General features: G+C 41.8%; 2 protein-coding genes across 3 annotated transcripts; one reads left to right on the top strand and one right to left on the bottom strand.

Annotated features, from left to right (window-relative positions):
• Positions 1-124: 124 nt before the first annotated feature.
• LOC103360015 (histone deacetylase 2) lies at positions 125-12417 on the top strand. Of its 2 annotated transcripts, none has more exons than XM_008285634.1 (14): positions 125-308; positions 1754-1866; positions 1958-2075; positions 2401-2475; positions 3695-3833; positions 4032-4173; positions 4478-4570; positions 5679-5787; positions 5881-6021; positions 7764-7872; positions 9049-9179; positions 9465-9620; positions 9712-9769; positions 12010-12417. In XM_008285634.1, exons 1-14 carry the CDS (start codon positions 254-256, stop codon positions 12038-12040), a joined length of 1470 nt encoding a protein of 489 aa, XP_008283856.1. In that variant the 5' UTR covers positions 125-253; the 3' UTR covers positions 12041-12417. The 2 variants fall into 2 exon arrangements, with proteins under 2 accessions (XP_008283856.1, XP_008283855.1); XM_008285633.1 differs by having other exon boundaries at positions 12007-12417.
• A 2484-nt stretch (positions 12418-14901) lies between these two features.
• Positions 14902-18446, bottom strand: marcksa (myristoylated alanine-rich protein kinase C substrate a). Its single transcript, XM_008285632.1, has 2 exons — positions 18011-18446; positions 14902-16858 (listed from the first exon to the last, which is right to left on the bottom strand). Exons 1-2 carry the CDS (start codon positions 18104-18106, stop codon positions 16142-16144), a joined length of 813 nt encoding a protein of 270 aa, XP_008283854.1. The 5' UTR covers positions 18107-18446; the 3' UTR covers positions 14902-16141.
• Positions 18447-21348: the final 2902 nt, after the last annotated feature.

Genomic DNA, 21348 nt, shown 5'->3' with positions numbered 1-21348 from the left:
TACTACTTGTTTTGCTCTGTTAAACTGTATTTCTGTTTTACTACTTCGCTGACAGTGAAGTTGACTCCACCGGAGAGGCCGCCGCGGTTTGCTCCTCCCCGGTGCCGTCGCGCCTCCCATTCACCAGGAACCCTCCGCCGTCCTGTGCCGATGCCGTCCATCCGGTCCTCCGTCTGCGGAATATAAAACGTTCAACTTTTTTTTTTTCTTTTTTCTTTTTTTCTTTTTTCAATTTAGCGAAGCTGCTGCGACCATGGCTTACACGACAGCGGGTGGGACCAAGAAGAAGGTGTGCTACTACTACGACGGTACGGGACATCCTGAGCCTGTGGTCTGGAAGCATCTGTCAGGCTAACGTTAGCCGCTAGCTCCGCTCCTGCTGCTGGTGCTGCTGGTGAATGTAATAGTGTTAAACAGCAGCTAAGCTAACCGCCGCTAGCGTTAATAACCATCGTTTGAATGGCCTCCACGGTATTAACTCTTTCCACCCTGTTTGTTAACAGTTACATACGTGTGTAGCTAACATTTTTTAGCACTTTGCATTTAACGAAGAAACGTAAAAATGCTATCATTAATATGAACGATAATTAGCAAGAGTGAGAGCTTAACTAACACCATCAACACTCATTAGCATTGAGCCGTAATTGAATCCCGGAACAAAGCACCGAGATATTTCTATGAACCTGAATGAATAAATGGAAAATAATCAGCAGTAACTGTAGTTCAGAAGTTAAAGTTTCAGTCGTGAAACTCCAATTTCACCCACAATCTACGTTGGGCCTAATTAATGCGTTTCTTTGAGCCCAGATGAGCAGCTTTTTCACCGTCCTGACCCACAAACGGTGTCTCCCCCGGAGGATTCTTTATTTTTACGCTCAGCACTTCAGGTCAATGAGGACTTAATTAATCAAGGTATCTGCTGAGCTGGCTTTCCTGTTAATTTAACGTGGAGCAGCGCCAGAAAGAGTCACTTGATGGCATCACAATGATCTGGCACGGATAGAAGTGTTTATATACACCTAATATTGAGTTTTTCAGGAGCTCAGAGCTGCGTGTTTGTTGGCACGTAGTCCTTCATTCATCTGGCCTGCTAGACAGCCATGTGGCACAGGTCTGTTTACAGGCAGTTTTCTTCTTGATGTTGTAATGAATGAACAGCAGCTGCCATATTGTATTTGATATGGCTTATGTGTATTTTTCACCAGTGACAACAAACCAGTTGAACATATGTAAGCCAATTATTGTTTTAGGGCTAAGTGATTTTGGGAAAATATTTTTAAGTGCAAGCTTTCTGTCAGATACTGCGATTTGATTTGCGATATAAATTTATAAAGCTTGAATTCAATGTTTACTGTGTAATAGATTGTACACGTGTGATTATGTGAGTATTACCTCATGAGATACCATCAACAGCATGGCTGTCACACAAGGAGGATGCATGGATTTGTAAAACTGTTGAAGCAACAGTATAAATCCCAGATACACTGTAAAACTGTCAGTCGGACCCCAGCGTTCGTGCCTCGCGTGTACCCTTACATCCATAGTTTTTGGTCTCCATAAGTTGTGACAGGATATGTTTCATTTCTGTTCTTTCTCCTTAAGCTGAAGTAAATAATGCTGCCATTATTTCACCAGTTGCCCCTTGAAATGTCACATTCCCATTTTTTGTACAGTCAATTGTTTTGTGTTAATTATTGTTTTTATTATCAGTGCTGGAATTTTGTTATATAACTTCAACCAATTGTCTTTGCAGGTGACATAGGAAATTATTACTACGGACAAGGACACCCCATGAAACCGCATCGCATCCGGATGACTCACAACCTGCTTCTGAACTATGGACTGTACAGGAAAATGGAGATCTACGTATGTTTCCAACAACTTTAAGTTACTTAACCATATCGTTTGACCTTATGTGTCCCAGTGTCCACCTAACTTTTTTTCTTTTGTTTTTCAGAGACCACACAAAGCCACTGCAGATGAGATGACAAAATACCACAGTGATGACTACATCAAGTTCCTACGATCCATACGGCCAGACAACATGTCTGAGTTCAGCAAGCAAATGCAGCGGTGTAAGTTGTCATGGCTTCTTTGGGAAATGAAAGACGATTGAAATGTGTCTTAAAAAGTTCGAGGAGCTCCCCAGTGATCCTATTTTTATTGCTTTTACTGAAACTAATTGCTATGCTGCTCTATTTGAATTACCTGAGCTGCAAAAACACTCAGTCAAATCTGGAAACATTAAAACTTTAGGTTGTGGAAACACCCTTTTTTAGTAAGAAAAGGCATTGAATGTTGTCCAGTAGGAATTTTGAACGCTCAAAACAAGCTATTGTTCCTGCTTTTTTCATTGTCATAGTTTGAAAGTAATTATTTGTTGTTGGTGTCATCTTGCAGTCAACGTCGGGGAGGACTGTCCTGTGTTTGATGGCTTGTTTGAATTCTGCCAACTGTCCGCCGGTGGCTCTGCTGGTAAGTTAGAAGGAGACGAATTACACAGATAAAAGTTTGAAGACTTTGTTTGAAATATACCTGCCGAGCGCCTGACCACATCTCTTGTGTCAAACTCAAGCAAGCGTGGCAAAAAGGTCAAAAAGTTACAGGCAGTAGCAGCAGCAGCAGTAAAGTTAGCTCTGCAATGGAACCAAATACAGCAATGGTGCTTCGTTTGATGTGGATGCTTTGTGGTTGTTGACAAGTCAGCCCAACTAATTTACATACTGAGACTGGCTCAGTTGCTTCTAAATGTGGCCACTATAAAGATATCAAGAGAGCAAATACCAGTGGACCAGATATCATTATCCAGATGCAGATCACATGTTAGTACAAGTTAGAAATGGGTCACACATGTCTTTTATGGGCAGTTCAAAGTCCCTGCCTCACCTCACCTGCATGTCTTTGTGCTGTCGGCGGAAAAGTCTGCCATGTTTCATGACATTCTGGCCACATCCATTTCACATCCCGATGTTTTTACCAAAGCTGGCACGCTACAGATTTTTTTCATCACTGTGTTACAGCCAACATTTTTATATAGCTTGTGAGAAAAATATCTGATATGAAAGGTTAAAGCCCCTGAAAATGTGGTGTTGCCATCAATGTTTCTAGCATTAAATAATCATAAGTAATTAAACTACAGTGTTAAAATAAGAAAATAAAAAAATGTTCATGTCTGTCATAATCCATTAAGAGTTTTATGCCAATAATTAGCTTCTTTAGATCTTTGTGAGTGGACAGCGGCCAGACAGCATCAGCAAGCATCCCCATAGCGACCGTTGCTAAGTCCTTACTGGTGCAGGGACATATGTATCTTTACACTACATACAACCAGGGAGGATGACACTCTTTACTTCCAGTAAAAAGCTGATGAGGAAATGTGTTTTCACAGTCTTTAAATGAGGAAGCATGATTGATTAGCTAGCTGGCTAACTTTAAAAGTCCTTCAGAATGGAAGTCTGCTTTTGCAGAACTGCTACCCTCCAGCTTCGACTGTCAGAATACTCAAGCTGTAAATACTTTGTAATCTCACCTGCAGTTGGCTGGACTCCACACAGCAAAAACAAGCTGTTTAAAGTCTCATCTTTGTACAGTGTTTGCAATTACAGACATATCATCAACTTACCAGAGTCTGACAACTCATCTTGTGTATTTCTTTAAATGAAAGCAAATCCAACATGTTTTTGGTTGTGCACAGCTGGTTCTGTGAAACTCAACCGACAACAGACGGACATCGCAGTGAACTGGGCAGGAGGACTCCACCACGCAAAGAAGTCTGAAGCCTCTGGGTTCTGCTACGTCAACGACATTGTGCTGGCCATCCTGGAGCTACTCAAGTGAGAGAGTTTTCCTTTTTAATTGCCATCCATGTGTATTAAAATGCACTAAAAGGCATGTTGGCAAAATACCATTCTACGTCAGAGCAGAGACATAGTCGTTCAGTCCTGATTGCAGCTTATTTCTCTTCAGAGTTGACTACACTTTGTGTTTTTTGCACTTTTCCCAGCTCTGTCTTTGGTGTCCCTTTTTCCCAGGTACCACCAGAGGGTGCTGTACATTGACATAGACATCCACCATGGAGATGGAGTGGAGGAGGCCTTCTACACCACAGACAGAGTCATGACTGTTTCCTTCCATAAATATGGGGAGTACTTCCCTGGAACTGGAGACCTCAGGGTGAGCCTTGGCCTTTTTCCTCGTTCAGTTACTTGTAGAAGTCATAATTACTAAATGTAAACAGACAAACATCAGATTGTTCAAGTGGGGAATTCTAATGCATTGAGGTAGAAGGAGATAATTTAATGGTTATAAAACAAACCATTTTGAATGTGTTTGAATATTGGTTGATATTTTTTTTATTCATAAAAATGCGCAGTGGTCTTGTTGATTTGCTGCAGCCAACATTTGGATTCATGAACTGATGAAGCCTGCGTGTTCTGTTGCATTATTCAGTGATCTGATTCTCTGTGTTCTACTACAGGATATTGGAGCTGGAAAAGGCAAATATTACGCTGTCAACTTCCCACTGCGGGATGGCATTGATGATGAGTCATACGAGCAAATCTTCAAGCCTGTGAGTATAAACGGTGATCACAAATATGTTGAAACTTCTTTTAATATTCCACTGCAAGTATTTTCGACCTTTTCAAAATGCACAGAAGCTGGTTTATACATTTCTCATCGTAGACATCTGTCATGTTCGGTCAAAAGCTTATACCAGGAAACTGTTTCATACCTGAATGACCTTGACTATCACTTTTGCTGGACATTACCATTTGCACTTTATATTATATAGTTATAGTTACATGTAGGCTTAGTCTGGCGACTTAAAGGTGCACTATTATTTCAACAATGAGCAACTGCACTGTCTGCTATTTAAAGATATTGTCACAAGAAAACCAGAGACAGTTATTGTGTCTCCACTAACAGAGCATCTTTTAGCTCACTGTTTTCATTTCTGGTACACAAATTCAGCTTCTATTTCCAGCAGCAACAGGAAGCTCTTGACCAACAGGCCCTATTAAGGCCACTGTGCAACATCTGCTCAGCACCACATAGCAGACAGTCAAAATGAGCAATCAACCAGGAAACATACTGAAGCAGTGGATGGCTAGAGCCAAATTTTACTTAATAGATGGAGGAGGCCAAAAACAGAGCTAAAAGGAGAGTGAATATTGGATTTCCATTCACAAGGGATGTAGAATCACAGAATCCAAATAAATGCGAGTGTTTCTCCAAATTTGCTAGACGTGGACAACTGTCCACTCACGTGTTCACAATAATAACTTTATGTCAGACATTGTATTGCCAGGTTTATCTGCTGCCTCTAATGGGCCAGAAAATCTATAAATACAGCTTTCAGAGGTTCCAAAAAAAAAAAATCCAACCAAGCAGCTGACAAGCAGTTCTGACAGAGCATAATGGCTCTGATACTAACACAGGGACACACTTATGGGACTGAAAAGCATGTAGATATTTATTCAAATCTTCTTTAGAGCTTCATTAGGTAACACAAAAAACTCACATTGTGACTGTACCAATAGCTGGTAGTTGTTGTTTTTTTTTCAGTTTTAGGGATTATCTAGATGTCACACTGGACATGGGCCAGTACAGTAGAATGTCAGTGAACTGACAGCAGTGGTACTGACTGCTGAGTGTGATTTTCTGCTTTGGTTCTGCAGGTGATGGCCAAAGTGATGGAGATGTACCAGCCCAGCGCTGTAGTTCTTCAGTGCGGTGCAGACTCTCTCTCAGGAGACCGCCTCGGCTGCTTTAACCTCACCATCCGTGGTACAGATACACAGTACATGATACTATATGAATGATGAATGGGGGTCATAAATCATACAGCGAGTGTTGAATTGTGCTTCTCGTTCCCACCAGGGCACGCCAAGTGTGTGGAGTACATGAAGTCCTTCAACCTCCCGCTGCTCATGCTGGGTGGAGGAGGGTACACCATCCGCAACGTGGCCCGGTGCTGGACCTACGAGACGGCCGTGGCTCTGGACACAGACATCCCTGACGGTTCGTCTCTCATTAATGAATGCTGTTATCACCCAGCTCGCTATGGGAAACAAATGAACCAATCAAATCATAAACCACCAAAAGTAGGTCGCAAACAAAAATGAAACAGAGATTATACAGAAGAAGGAACTGAGAGTAGAGAATGCTACTCAAAGAATAAATCAATATAAATTAAAGGAGGACTTCTACAAGGAGTTAGGACCCCACTTACCTAATCTGTGATAATAAAATAAAAGCTTCTACTCAAGTCCTGCTCAGCCTTGCTAGCACACTCTATCCAAAATAGAGGATGCAAATGTGAGAAGCAACCCCAACACTTTTCCAAACTACATCTTCTCCCAAATCAAAGAAAATGCTCTAAAACTAACCCAACCTCCTGCCAGAAGACGAGAAGTCTCACAGAATAGTAAACCAGTGTAGCAAACAAAGAGACGCGTGGGCAATCTGTCAGCCACACAAACCAGCTGCCACCAAATGACAGCTAGACAGCGCTTTTAAACAGATGAGAAGATGATTGATGTGGCTGGATTTCACCTAAGCTTAGGTGCTCTTCCAGTCAAATGAGTCTGAGGATGAGGAGGTGGGATGATAAGAAGGAGCAGAGCGTCTGAACACAGCCACCAACCTGCAGCAGGGACTTGCAGATGGAATTTGTGTACAAGCCAGAACGTTTTCGAGAAAAAGTGCAACGGTCCAGGATTGTAATAATGGCAAAAATAGCATTGGTGGCGTCATGTTGTTGTGAAGCTAGACAGTTGCTGCCAGAGAAGCAAATCTGAACCTTGTTGGTTTAGGAGCCTGATAGGGAAACGCTTTACTTCCCAGGCTTTAGAGGAGCATTTTTGTCTTTTTCGTCGTCGACCATAATACCCTACATGTGGTAAAACCGTTAACTGTTGTGCCAGTTGCCCATAATTGGTCCCAATGCCATGAGTAATCTTTGGGCTGGTATCATTTAATCTGAACCTGGCATAGGTGTACATAAGGCCCTGAGCGTAACACACTACGTCTTTTCTTGACGTGGAAATGTTAATTTACAGAACAAAACAGTATTAACAGTCAAGTCAGCCAGTTTGGAACCATTGAATTTAAACGATGCATTCCTTGTACGTCTCATTTGCATAGTAGCATTACCACTATATGGAAATGAGTAAAAAGTTTTTAACTCCTGACCTTTTAAAATGATCATCAGTGTTTGATATTCAGTGGACCACTTCCTGGTGTAGAACAGGTGGAGCATTTCAAACAGTGAAGCCGATAATTTAACGTATAACGCGCGCCTGTGTGTGTGCAGCCTTGGGTAGATGGAGGGTGGGAGGTGATGAGGTATCTGGTTAATGTTATATGACTTCACCTCTGGAAAAGACCGGCCTGCTTCCTACCTTTCCTCACAGGGAGCTGAATCAGCAGACTGTCTGTTCCACTGAGTGTGTGCAACATAAAGAGAGGGGGATGTAATCAGAGGCTGTCGAATGGGCCAGCAGTTCTCTTAATGGGATTTCAGGACATTAACTGAACTCCCGACTCATTTCAATTCATCCTGCCTTCAGTGAGGATCAGCGCAGGTTATAAAGCCTCAGTAAATCATATTAACAGGTGTGTTAGTGCTGCTTTTTCATTCCAAACGACTGATAATTTGACACTTAGTTTTATCTCCAGAGTGTAAATCTTCTCCAGCTGTGTTCATCTCAACTCACTTTGTTACGGTTTGCTTACTCTTTCCGATGATGTTTCTATTGCAGAGCTGCCGTACAACGACTACTTTGAGTACTTTGGTCCCGACTTCAAGCTGCACATCAGCCCCTCAAACATGACCAACCAGAACACGCAGGAGTACATGGACAAGATCAAGTATGTAAAATATAGCACATAACCAAAGTACAATGTAGTTCAGCAGTGTAAGGAACGATTGTCGTCAACAAAGATGCAAACATATGGTTACATTTATATCATCAGCATTATAAATACTTGAAGTCTGGTGAGACGGCAGATTGCACTAAAAAACTTGTGTTGAACATCTGGATTTTATAGCCAAACAGCAGCTCGTTTCTCCTTTGGAAAGAGAAACATTCTGTCTAAATTGGATTATGGGGATAGTCTGTATGCTGCTGCTGCCTACACTCCTTATCACAGTGCAATTGGATTCATTACTGCAGACATCTGTCAGAGGTTGGATGGTAATCGCTGGCGTCTAGTAAGCTTCAGAATACCCGTGTCGTCATTTAGAACGCCTTCTACCTAAGCTGCCTGGATATTGACGGTGTCGAGCTGAGTTCGGAGTTAGTCACCAAAACACCAGATCACAGAGGGGACTGGCTCTGACAGTTTCACAGCTCAGTTTTTCCTATTCTAGTTGGTTCTCGGGTCTGTAATGTAAAACAGGTGTAGTTCTCAATCACAATTTCTGAATATATAAAGTTAAACAAAGCAACTACGTAGTAAAACTTGACCTGGACGCTGTAGATAAGTGTTGGTGACTGTAGGTGGATATGCATCAATGAGGTTTTTTTTTTATTTTGGAAATAAAAACTATCTCTGCATAAGAAAATACAGTAAGCACAAACATTTTATTTTATGAATGTTTTAAAAAGTTCTATTTCCTCTTCTTAGTTGTATTTGACAGTCTTTTGTCTATCGTTACCTTATTCTATAATCTTTAGTTTGTGTTTGTTTCTTTATTCTTAAAACTGGTTTAATGATTCATTATCCACCATTTTTATTTCTTGTGTCCTTTGGAATCCTTTACCATTAGTTTTCTGATTACTTTTACAGCTGAAGGGTCTTGTTATTAGCCTGTCAGCCATCTGTAAAGCACTTTGAATTGCTCTCAGCTGTATGAAAAGTGCTTTATTAGTAGAGTGATTAAGGGACTGATAAAGAAAATGTAATGCAGTTGAAGCCACAGTAACTTTTTAACCTCATGAGTTGCTCTCGTCTCTACGAAAGGTGCTGGACCAATAAAGTTTAGTGTTGAAGAATATGCAACGCAGGTTAATATGCACTAACTATATGTATGTGTCTCTTCAGGCAGCGGCTGTTTGAGAACCTGCGGATGCTGCCTCACGCTCCTGGAGTCCAGATGCAGGCCATCCCCGAGGACGCCATCCCAGACGACACGGTGGACGAGGACACGGAGGATCCTGACAAACGCTTGTCCAGTAAGACTGACGACCACTTTCACCCAACATCCCTTATTTTGTAGGCAGTAAACATTAGTGTGGAAAAGCTTGCTTCTATTTCAACATGACAGCGTTACATTCCTGTTAGCAACTGACAAGCAACAATTACCTGCTAAAAAGTTAGCAGAGGTAAGACTTAGGATCTGGGTTGTCATGTTCCCTTCAACCACAGATCTTCTGAGTGTGTCCTTGGGCATCAGAGTGTATCTCCAGGCTGTCCATAGGATGTTTTACTCATGATAGCACTTTGTTGTGCGATTGCAGTCCGCGCCACAGATAAGAGGATAGCCTGTGACGAAGAGTTCTCCGACTCCGAGGACGAGGGGGACGGAGGCCGGAGGAACACAGCCAATCACAAGAAGGGAGTCAAGCGACCCAAAGTGGACGAGGACAAGAAGGAAGGAGAGGAGAAGAAAGCCGGTTGGTTAATGTGAACCTGGACACTCAGCTCTTTGTCACCATTGATTCGATGATCCTGGATGTGAGTTAAAGGCTCTTTTTTCCCCTCTAGATATAAAAGAAGAAGAGAAGACGAAGGACATCAGCCCTGAGAAGACTGACTCAAAAAGGTGACACATCTTGTTTGTTAATTTTTGACTAACAGCTGATTTTATTTATTCAGTGTTGACATCGTGAATTGTCTCACCTGCTTTTAACATCCAGGGACTGAATGCGTTTCATCAGTAGTATCATACTTTAACATCTACTAGACCGACTGCAGGATCTTCTGCAGTCATACTTTCTGTCAACCTAAAAACCAAGTTCCTGGAAATGTCGAAAACTGGTTTATTTGTTTTATATATGCTTCCAAACAACTTTTTACATGTGTTCAGAAACAAAGTGGAAAGTTGGAGCATTAAAGCGTTCATCGTTTCATCATCATCTTTATCATGGATACCATAATTGGACAAATTTTTTAAAAAGAATCAGTTCACAAGTCAGTGTGAAACTTTTGTCTCCCCTTTGTTAGAGTAAATACACAAACACTGTCGATTTGCTCATGACACGTCTGTCAGTTCTTTGCGTTTTAGACTGCAGTCTGAGTTCCTCTTTGATTGGAAGCATCAGAAACTTTTCTCGGACTCTCCTGGTTTTTCCGTCTTAGACTCTTAGTTGCTGTAGCTCTACTTTGTCTCCGTTGCTGCCGTTTCAGCTCTGGTAAACCAACCGTTGCCGCTATACCAGTACACCAGCTTGGGATTGTTTCCACAGAAAGCGCTTTAAAAACTCTTGTGTACTTCAAAATGCAGACAGATTTACCTGGCATTGATGGGCGTCATCAGCATTGTTTGAACTTATTTGGCAAGGGATTGAGTGTAACAGAAGTTCATTTATGTGTACAAGTTTACAGCTTTAACTAACTAGTGTTGGCCAAAAATTAACAAATCAGCAGTTTTGCAGGTTTGATATGAATTTAGTTTACACTGGTACACACTGCCTCTGGGAAATAGCCATATGCTCACAGTCTATAGATAAATGTGACAAAAGCTCCCAGCTTTATATATTTCTGTACCTTTCTCATCCTCCCAAAAGCTCTTTGACTGTGCGACAGTGTTTGTCTACATACTTAGATTTCTGCTGCTGTCAGATCACCTGTTACTGTAGTCGATTTGTCTCTTTGAATCCATTCATCAGACAGTTGACGATTTCTGGACTCTCTTTGATTCTGCAGTAAAGATGTGTGGAGGACTCTGTTGACCTTGTTTACACTTGCATAAGTGTATTTACTCCACGGGAGCGAAACATGTTGCACATATGTTTTGGTAATTAGAAATAAAACTGGGCCGATCAAACACTTCTTCTATGGCTGATTATCTCTAAAATACTCACTATAACTTATAATCTCTCCATTTCAAATGAATATCTGTAATTGGCTAGTCGCCAAATATAAGACGAAAGCGGTAAAGAACTCTCTACATTGTATTTTCCAATTGTTTTCTTAGGTGCTGCATTCCATCATGGTAGGAAAAAGCCTTTATGTGTTCAGTTAAGATACATAACGTTTCATGTGTGTCAGGATTAATGAATGTTTTTTATTTAGGGAATTTCATTTTCACAGGTTATTTCATAGATCTGTTATTGCTGTAGTTCATCACAGTAATTTCAATACATGTTCAGCTATATGTAGCCTGCAGCTAATGAAGCATTTTGTTTCACTTGCAGTATTCTGTTAGTATGATTTGCTCATTATCCAGTACTTGAAATACTACGTACATTTAAAGATCGTAACCTACTGGAGGCCAAAGGGGAAAAGTAACACATCCAAGTTCTACAACTGTTGCTTGATTTGCACAGTTAAAATGTTTAAAGTAAATAGATCCCGCTACAGCTGTAGCTTGTCACACATGACTTCTGTAATGACATTTTGAAAGTCTTTTGTGCAAAATTGTATCTAAATAGTAACTGTTTCAATCTTGTGTAAGGATCACAATGCAACAGGTGTATTGGCCTGTCCATCAAAATGATCTGAACTAAATACATGATTTGTGGTTAAAGTATATCAAACAATATATTTAAAATGAAAATGAGGTATTGCAATTAAAGAAAAAACTTGGATACCCATCCAGTTGGCATGAGGAGACGAGGAAATCTCCCACCTGCTGCATGTAAAGGCAGACTTTGTAGCAACAAGGTGACCACAGCGAGTGCAAACTTATATGAATGTTGATCTTTTTTTTAGGATGGTATGTTGTGTTTACTATTACAACGTACAGTAGCTGTTGGATCGATGTTATTGTTGTGTAATCATTGCATTGGGAATACATTTCAGATGTTTGATTTGACTGATGTGAACTGATTTTCCCAGCAGTGTGAAGACTGAGCAGACCAGCAGTGCCTGAAACCTTCTCCTCCACACCCGACTTCTACTGGTGCTGTCGCCCTCCAGGATCCGACTCTTCACTGAAACGCAGCCAGAAGCATTATATTTATTACGACTCTCCGTTTTCTACTTGTAAATCTCTTGTGAATTGCCCGCTTGTGTTGTGCGTCCGTGGTTTTCTTGAATCTACCACTTGAAGTTGCCGGATTACATTCCTTTGATGCTCCTTATGTGATTCCAATGTGCTTGATCTTCTGAAGGAAACATCAGTGTGTTTTTGGTTTTTAGATTTAAAAACTGGGTGAATCAGTGGATGAACCCACAATGATGTCTAGGGTATTTTTATTTTTTTTTTTTAATATTTTGCATTTGTCAATAAAAAGTTTTTATACCGTTTCCTTGAGATTGTGTCGCTTTTGTGTAATAAATGTGTTGAGCCACACGGGGGCGCTGTGAGCCAACACATGGCGTCTCAACATAAACAGACGCAGGTGGAAAGAAGCGTGTTAGCATATATTAATGTGCTGGTATTTTGTTTTTTAATCACCCTAAGTATAATTTAAAGCACAATATAAATAATATCCAACACCAATATTAAATCATGGTTAATTCGGCAAGCGAAAAGCCAAGCAATGACCTCTCAAATGGCATTTATCGGTTAGACCGTCCACCATCGCTGGTGTGACGGAGACAGATCTCGGAGGAACAAGCGTATAAATATTAAAAATGGCCTCAAGTTACGGCTTCTTTATCCGTTTCAGATACGCCGAATGATAGGTAAGCCCTGTTTATTTGCAAATATCCGTTTGTGAAGCTGTGTCACGGATATTGTCTACGTGGCTAAGAAACAAACTTTAACCTATTGGGAGTTCTGAATGGAGTCTGCTCTGTGTAGCAAGCAGCCCGTACAGGCATGCACAAACTGAAAGGTAAGGTAACTAGTTAACGAGCTAACAGCATCATCATCGTAATTTAAGGTACTTCCAGCGTGAATATCTTCTTGTGGTTAATTCGGCATACAGAAAACCCCATTGGGGACTACTAAAATGTGATAAAATTAGATTTATTGGGCTGAATGCTCTTGGTTTTCGCGTCCACCATCACTGTTCAGATGGAGGCAGACCGAAATTTAATTAAGGTTATGCCTTTTTCGTAAGTTTAAGATGTGCCGAATTAACAACTATCGCTAAACGAATTGCTCGTGTCATAAGTTCGGACATATGTGAAATGTTTTTTTCTTGTAGCTTGCGAACAAATGTAGAATTGCGGGAATTTTCAATGGAGTCCGGTCTGCGCATCAGGCGGCCTCGTGAAGGGCTCCCCAGAAAAGCTCCGGGCTAAAAACATGCACAAACTATGCGCTAACCTAACCAGTCAAAACAACCTTTAGTTGTAGCCTTCAGCTTAATGCTTGTTCTTTCTACCTGCTGATATTTCTGCTCAGTCAACCTGGAAGCCACACATGATGAACAGCAGCCATGACTCAGGTAGGATGATGTTAAGAAATGTCGGAAAAGTGACATTGAAGGATTTGAATTCAGTGACTGGGATTTCTTAGCTCACACTTGTGGCTCCACGGTGGCAGATTTGAAAGCTGACTTGTGAAATCTCTCCTTTCTACCTGAGCTTCTATGACTGATTGTTTGCTTGACAGGCTCACGTTGTGTCTGCTGTGTGTTGTACCCATGAAGCATATGCATCCCAGTCTGTTTTATACATTGCTCAGCATGAAACAAAGCTTTGTTTTGGTCCCATCTGGCAGTCAGGGTGAAAAAAAAAAACTGGACTCAATTCTCTTACAAAAGAGGAAACTCCCTCCTTTCCAAACCTGTTATCACTGAGGATGAGTCATGCTTGGCAGCAGATGACATGTAATGAGAGGAGGAGGATGTAAAGGGACCATCACAATCCACTTTGCTCCTGTAAATAAAAGTTTGACTGTGCAGCAAATGCCCGTGTTGCAAGCATGCTTTCGTGCATCACTTCCAATGCTACGTCATACAGATGGACAACACTGATCTCCCATGTTTGTCCCAACATGGCTGCCCGTGTGCACAAGCCACCTACATAAAAACATTTGTTTTTCTATTTTGCAGTGTAAGAACCTGACTGGTGTTGGCCTCTACCTCATCCAGCACACTGAAACCAGACTAGTATTATTACAGTTATCACGTTTGGGAGCTATGTTAGTGTTTCCACTTAATTTTGGCTATGCAGAGTGAATTAAATTGAAGCTTTAATCCATGTTTGAGTCAAAATAAATGTTTTGCACCCTCGATTTTGTCTTGAAGGCACAGACAACTAAAAATGCAACAATCCATTTAAAGCCTAATATCAATCAGTATGAAATAACATCTGTATACTTTTGGGTGCATCTGGGCTGTTTATCATCACATCTTTAATTGCAATGTTACATCACACTTATTTTAGACAAAAGTGTTGCTTTAGTTCTGAGTCGGTGGTTTGTATTTGTCCCCTTTCTGTGCAACCATAAATAGATGGTTTTCCCAGTTTGCTGTGGAAGAACCTCACTATTCTGCACAAAGCCCTGACCTCAACCCCATCCAAAGGCAGTCTCCGCAGCCAGGTTCTGGTTAAAAAAAAAAACCCCAAGCAGCACATCAGTGAATGTGGCTTTAGAATGACAACTAGCAAATATGGGCGCTGTGTTCGGGTGTCTGCATACTTTTGGCCACGTAGTTGGGATTCATGTTAAGCTTTCATGCAACCCGTTTCCTGATTTTCCTTTACATGCTCTTATATTTGTTTGTATGGGTTAAAATACATGATTTTACCCTGAGTTTGGTCTTGAAGGCAGAGACCAAATCAAACCACATTTGCAGCTACTCTGTAAAATACACAAATAATGACAGATGCAGCTCAAATTTTATTCACATTTATTTTTGCTTTTAGTGTGCTCACAGAAAATTAGAACACCTTAAGCAGAGGAGTTTAATAGCAATTGTTTTGTAAGCAAAGTTACATTCCATCTCTAAGTCAAATTGGTCAAAGCTTCTCCAGTATTTACAAAAGGAAAAAGAGAGAGAGATAGAGAGAGAGAGACAAGATGCTACACAAACATTTGCATCTGATAGATTCCTTAAATTTAGTCAAAGACCACTGGTAAAAGAACTGCCTGCTGGAATCAAAAAACATACCACAGTATATAAACAGTTAACCATTCCACTTATCACAGCTTGGTTGTTGAGTTCAAAATTGCTTAAGAAGGTCTTCCAGGATGACTTTTTTTTTCTTTTCTCGTTTGTCTGTGTGTGTGTTTGTGTTGGTATCTTACAAAAATGAGCGGGTGGAAAAAAGAGCTGCAAACTTCATGTGCTTCTTGAGATCAAGATTTCATTTTGTACAATAATCACAGTTAAAAACACCTCGCCTATACATACTTACATTTTTATTAAGGTCATAAAATCAACAATAAACAATAAAGCCTATACAACTTGTATTTCTACTGAATCACCGACTGGTACAGCTAATGAGAAGTGAAAAGCTCCTATGAGTTTATATGACTTCCTAAAAATCTAACTCTGGGACTCGTTGTCGTCTTCTTGTAAAAATGACTTAGTGTTGTAAACCGTATGGTGTGTATAGATGTTGGTCTCATAGTTTGTTTGTTTTTTAAGACTACTTTTTTTCCATAATAGTCTGTGGCATATTTCCCAGGCTCCCCTCCCCCCCTTTGCCCTCCCTGAACTCACCCCTCTGTCACCCTTCATTTACAGCTCAACCCCCGCCTCCTTCATACCATGGGCATGTCCATACTATTTTGTTTACATTTTGTATAAAAATTAAAAAAAAAAAAAAAAAAACTTAATACTGATGTAAAAATATATGGCAGAGTGTGGATGTATTTAATCACTTGTACATATTGAAGCCACCCACCTCCCTAGCCCGTTGGAATGCTAGTATCATTGGACTGAGATGGGTTTTGTGTAAGGGGGGAATGGAAACCAAAAATAAAAAATAAAGAAAAGCTTTAAAATATCCCTGGTTGTAGACAAGTTCTTCAAAGCCAGGAACTGGCATCACTCCAACGTACAAACAGGGAAATGTTCTTTGATTATCTTTTTCTCTCCTTTTTAAAAATTTCTTCCTCTTTCAGATCTTATTCTGCAGCCTCTGTGGCAGCAGCTGGGGCCTCCGCTGACGCTGCCTCCTGTGAGGCTGGGGCAGCCTCCTCTGTTTTGGGCGCCTCCTCGGCCGCGGGCTCGGCCGGCTTCTCCTCAGCCTTTGGCTCCTCTGCGGCTGAAGCCTCCTTGACCTCCTCGGCAGGTTTCTCTGCCGCTGGTGCTGCTGCTGCCGCCTCCTCTGGCTTGGCCTCTACCTCCTCCTTGGCCTGCTCTGCAGCAGGTGCAGCCTCCCCCTCGGTGGGCTTGGCCTCCTCACCAGCAGCAGCAGCCGGTGCTTCCTCTGCGCCCTCGGCCTTGGCCTCCTCTGTGGGTGCTGCAGCAGCGGCGCCCTCCTCATTCTCGGCACCATCGCCTGTCTCCTTTTTGGTCTTCTTGAAGGAAAAGCCGCTGAGCTTGAACGACTTCTTGAAGGAGAATCTCTTCTTCTTCTTCTTGGGGGTCTCGTTGCTGGTGGAAGGTGTGGCGCCGTCCTCGGCCTTTGCTGCAGCCTCTCCCTCGGCAGGAGCAGGAGACGCCGCCTCTACCTTCTCCCCATCTGCAGCCTCCTTCTCAGCAGGGGCAGCCTCGGCCTTCTCTGCCTCCTCCTTGGGGGCCTCCTCAGCGGTGGCGCTGCCGTTGGCCTGCACCTCCTCTTTGCCGTTCTCAGCTGCTGCGGGAGAGGCGTCCCCGTTGGCTTTAACGTGTCCGTTTTCCTAAAAAGAGAAACAGTGGCTGTTAGTGCCATGCACACAGCTGGCATGGTTTCAACACAGGATCCGGACGGTGCCACCGGTGGACACCAGGGGCAGCAGACACCGTCAGATCAACAGCGACAAAAGCTGACTCTCACTTTGGAATGAGCTCACTTTCTACTTTCCACAGCAAACAGAGGGGACACTCGGATATGGTCACACACACAGAAAAACAGCAATGCACTCGACTCAAGAAACAAACAAAAAAAGCAACATGCTTCCACATCTTCTCGCTCTGGATTTCCATTCACATCCTGAACCACAGTGAGCGCAGTGCCCCAAATGGATCGCAAGGGGTCGGTGCCTGGCCGCTCCGAAGCAAAGCAGCTGCTCATTAAAACAGCAGATGCTCATTAGTTCCGAAGATCACTGAGAGCAGAGTTCAGATGCATTTCCTAAATATATAGAACAACTAAACCAGGTTCAGATTTTTTGTCGCCTTCCTGCTTCTCCACAAATCCAAACTCTTAAGAAAAGGAGCGACTATAAGAGCAGCAGCAGCCCGTTTCTCTCCGGGGCGCACCGCTGGCTCCCAAACCTCTGTCTTCTCCCCTCCTGTGTGATAGCAGGCTGCCATCTCCTCTTTCTAGTCGAGCATCTGTAACAAAAGGCGTGGTGCTCCGAGCGCACACTGCCTTTGTTGGCCGTCGTGCATCTTGTCTTATTCAGCAACTTCCAAATTGCGCTTAAGCAGCTCATTATCATCCTAAAATCACCAGTTGAAGCGAAATCACCAACCAGACCCTCGACAAATCACTTCATTCTAATCTTTTCATTCACTTTATCACCGAAAGCCTAAACCAAACCGATTTTCTCCTCACAAAATGCTTATTTTCTCCGGTTATCTTCCAAACACCCCCCCTCAATATTGCGCCCTGTTTTCCATGAAAAACAAAAATGGAAATATCAAATGATCAACAGTTGCTCATGAAGTGTAATCTATTCAGAATTTTAAAACGACATTTTTCATTTAGTTTGATCTCGTACCGCGGATCTCCATTCAATCTATCCACAATTACGCACGGATTGCGCCCTCAGAGCGCAGCCGCCTCCACAACGACCAGCTTCTCCCCCTGATGGATGCAAAGAGCTGGATGTTAAAATATCATTTACCTGTCCGTTGGTCTTGGTGGGTGAAGCAGCAGCCTCCCCGGGCTTTTCAGCCGCGGTTTCAGCCTTTCCAGCTGTCTTGGTCAATTGCGCTCCCATGCTTTTCGCTCCAACAAAGAAACTCAACCGATCCAAAAAACGAACAAAGACCCACAAGCCTCTTTGTTGAAACGCAAAGCTCTTCGCTGCTGGCCCCTCTCTCTCTCTCTCTCTCTCTCTCTCTCTGCTTCTCTCTCTCTCTCTCTCTCTCTCTCTGTGTGCACAAAGAAAAAGTTCACAGGGAAAATGGAAAAGCAAAGTCCAGCAAGAGTGAAGAGGATTTTTCAGAATAGCAGGAAAAAGGCTGGCAGGTGAAGGAGAAGTAATAAAATCCCAGATTGGTGGTCGTGTCGCCGTAGACAGGCTGCAAAATGGAGAAATTTCCCTTGTTGCTAATAAGATGCGGAGTCCAACGCCCAAGTGCAGAGATGAATGGGCGCTCCGAGCGATGACGGCACCGCACACAGATTCAGCCAATCGCAGCGTCCACTCGGGGCGTGGGCGGGGCTTAGGGAAGGGAGTGAACAATAGATTGTAGCGCCGCGTTTAAGGTGCGTAGGAATAATTGAAATTAGCAACATTCGTCTTGAAACTCGCTGGATGACATCTTCCTGAACCCAAAGCAGTTTGCTTTGCAGTGAAATGGAAAATATGAGAACTCGATGAAAATGAAGAAATATTGCATGAAAGTGTGTTTTAGCACTAAAGATAGAGATATTATTGTACTTAAGCTAAGTAGGATCAAGAAAAAAATACTTTCCCAGACTTGAGTGGCTCCAAAATCCAACCAATCAATGATATTTTTCAAAATATGTACAATCAATACTCAGTTTAAAAATATATATGTATTGCAGTCTGTTTGATGTTATTGGATGTCAACACAACAGTTAGCCCAGATTCCGTTGAACCCACACAAAAATGGCAAATCTTAATTTGAGTTGAGTTTAGACCTGAGGTGATACACATGTATTCTGATTTGTTGCTACAAAAGTTACAGTTTAATTCAAGTCAGTTGAATTTAAGATATTGGGACCCTTCACCTTTGCATTGTGACTGAATTGGGCGGCTGTGGCACAGGTGGTCGAGCAGGTTGTCCTCTAATCACAAGGTTGGTGGTTCGATCCGTTGCCCGTCCACAGTCGAAGTGTCCTTTGCAAGACACTGAACCTGAAGTTCCTCCCAATGGCAGGCAGGCACCTTGCATGGCAGCTCTGTCGCCATTGGTGTATGAATGTGATCTACTGTCAGATGTAAGACACTTTGGATAAAAGCGTCTGCCAAATTAAATTGTAAATATAAATTGTTGTTTGGAGCTGGTGCAAACTGGAATCTTGTAGTGGTAAATAAAAGCAATGAAAACCCTTAAACTAGATATCTGTTCAGCTCTATTTCACCGTCATTAAATCTGTTATGTTGTGCAATCACAAATATCCAAATACAGCAAAAAGGTTGTTTCACATCACATTTTGTTAAGGTCAGAGATCATAAATAGTCTCTGTGATGAAATAATTCATCCTGTGGCTTCATGTGCACAATCAGCACTTCAGTGAATGACACAGAAGTCTTTTCCAGTCAGAAAGTACTTTTGATCCTTAGTCCCAGTGAGATACTTGTATCTACAACTTTTTTGCGTGTGCCTTGAATGCAACACTGAAGATGTAGAGTCAGTTTGTTGTGGTCTCCACTGTTCTGATTTACAAACCATGTATTTAAATGGAATTGATGGATTTGCCAGGATTTTTTAATGTCTTTTGATTCTTTCTTTGGGTTAAATACAATAAGTGATATATTTATCCAGATGTAATCACTTCTAATATTGCTGGTGTAGTGATTTATCTGGGCACCTTTTCCAGGATGGATCTTTAATGTAGTTAGTTTAAATGGGTACATTGTAAGCCACAATTTGCCTCAAGTTTGTTCAGCATCACTTGCATCCACATGTGATAACTGAAACTCAAAGTGATTACCAAAACACAGTGTCTGTTAAAAGATGATGATCCGGTTTGGGTGGGTTCAGAAACTCTCCTAACAAAACAGCTACTGTACTTGTGTGAGTGTGTGTAGCGGTAGTAGAGGGGGTTGGCGGGGGAAGCAAACCCGGTGCAGCCTTGTTGATGACCATGTGATGTGCCCCATGGGGAAGGTTGGAGTGTTCAAACAGGTCCCTCAGCCCACATTTGCAATGCAAATCCATCACAGAGGCAGAGTCAACTGTCCTCCGCTGCACCCAGGCAGTAACACAGCCAACACAGCCACTTCTGTACAGGCACAGGTGGGCTTCCTGGAGGAGTTTCAGTCTTTCAGCTTTTAAATGTTATCAGTAGCAATGCAAAGCAGACCTGCTGGGCCACCGTCACCTGCGATGCAAATCGTTAAGTCAGTCATTCAGAGGGTCAGTGAGCTGGTATCAGAGTCCTAATAGCTGCTTTTACATGGGAAATATTTGATAGTGTAATATAGGGCTGCAAGTAATGATTATTTTCATTCTTCTTCTTCTTAATAATAATAATAATAATATTAACCACCTATATTATTAAGTTTAGCTTGAAGATGTTAGAAACAGTGAAGGGTCTCTGATATAATTTCTTAAAAACCAAAATACCCAAATCAAGACACTTCAATCAGCCGATGTTTGGAATCTTTACTTTAAGAAATGATTATTTGGTTATCAGGATAGTTGCCATATACATTTCTGCTAATTAAATTATTGGTTTATCAACTCTCCACATAAAGTTTGTCTTAAAAGAAAACAGACGCAAAAATGGACTGTTTATTTTGGTGCTTCCAGTCATCTTCACACTCCATTTGCAGCTAAAGACTATAAGGTTGGGCTGAAAGCACTGAAAAAGTAAAGTAAGCGGACCTTGGTTTTGTTTTATCTCCCTCTTTTTTTTGGTTTTGGTAGAGTGAATATGAGTTAAACCCCGCTAACACACTCTGATTTTGTAATCTGTAGTATAACTTAAATCATTATAGACAAAACAGTGTAAATCTTCAAAAATAATTTAAACAATCTTGAATAAAACCAGGTTTCAGCTACTGCATTGACAGTTTTTTTGTTTGTTTGTTTGTTTGTTTTTTACCTTCTCTAACAGTGAGTAGACTGTGTTGAGGGTTTTGTACAGCTGATTAAACAGAACACTTAGTTTGAAGACATCATCTGTGTCACTGGGAATTTTGGTGACATAGTATACACACAACACGAACAATCGGAACGTTCAAATATGGGATCAGAGGTGTTCTGGGGAAACCTACAAAAACCATGATGGTGGTTAGGGGATTATCAAACTCTCCTTCTGTGG

The sequence above is a fragment of the Stegastes partitus genome, unplaced genomic scaffold (assembly GCF_000690725.1).
Source record: "Stegastes partitus isolate 25-593 unplaced genomic scaffold, Stegastes_partitus-1.0.2 Scaffold411, whole genome shotgun sequence".
Taxonomy (NCBI): domain Eukaryota; kingdom Metazoa; phylum Chordata; class Actinopteri; family Pomacentridae; genus Stegastes; species Stegastes partitus.
This window is presented reverse-complemented; position numbering and strand designations above follow the sequence as displayed.

Excerpts from the sequence above, each read along its gene's own strand:
- LOC103360015 (XM_008285633.1), top strand. The coding sequence starts at position 254 with ATGGCTTACACGACAGCGGGTGGGACCAAGAAGAAGGTGTGCTACTAC. Across the intron at positions 4,174-4,477 it reads CTGGAACTGGAGACCTCAGG|GATATTGGAGCTGGAAAAGG; the intron begins GTGAGCCTTGGC and ends GTTCTACTACAG. Across the intron at positions 9,770-12,006 it reads GAGAAGACTGACTCAAAAAG|CAGTGTGAAGACTGAGCAGA; the intron begins GTGACACATCTT and ends TGATTTTCCCAG.
- marcksa (XM_008285632.1), bottom strand. The coding sequence starts at position 18,106 with ATGGGAGCGCAATTGACCAAGACAGCTGGAAAGGCTGAAACCGCGGCT. Across the intron at positions 16,859-18,010 it reads CCACCAAGACCAACGGACAG|GAAAACGGACACGTTAAAGC; the intron begins GTAAATGATATT and ends TTCTCTTTTTAG.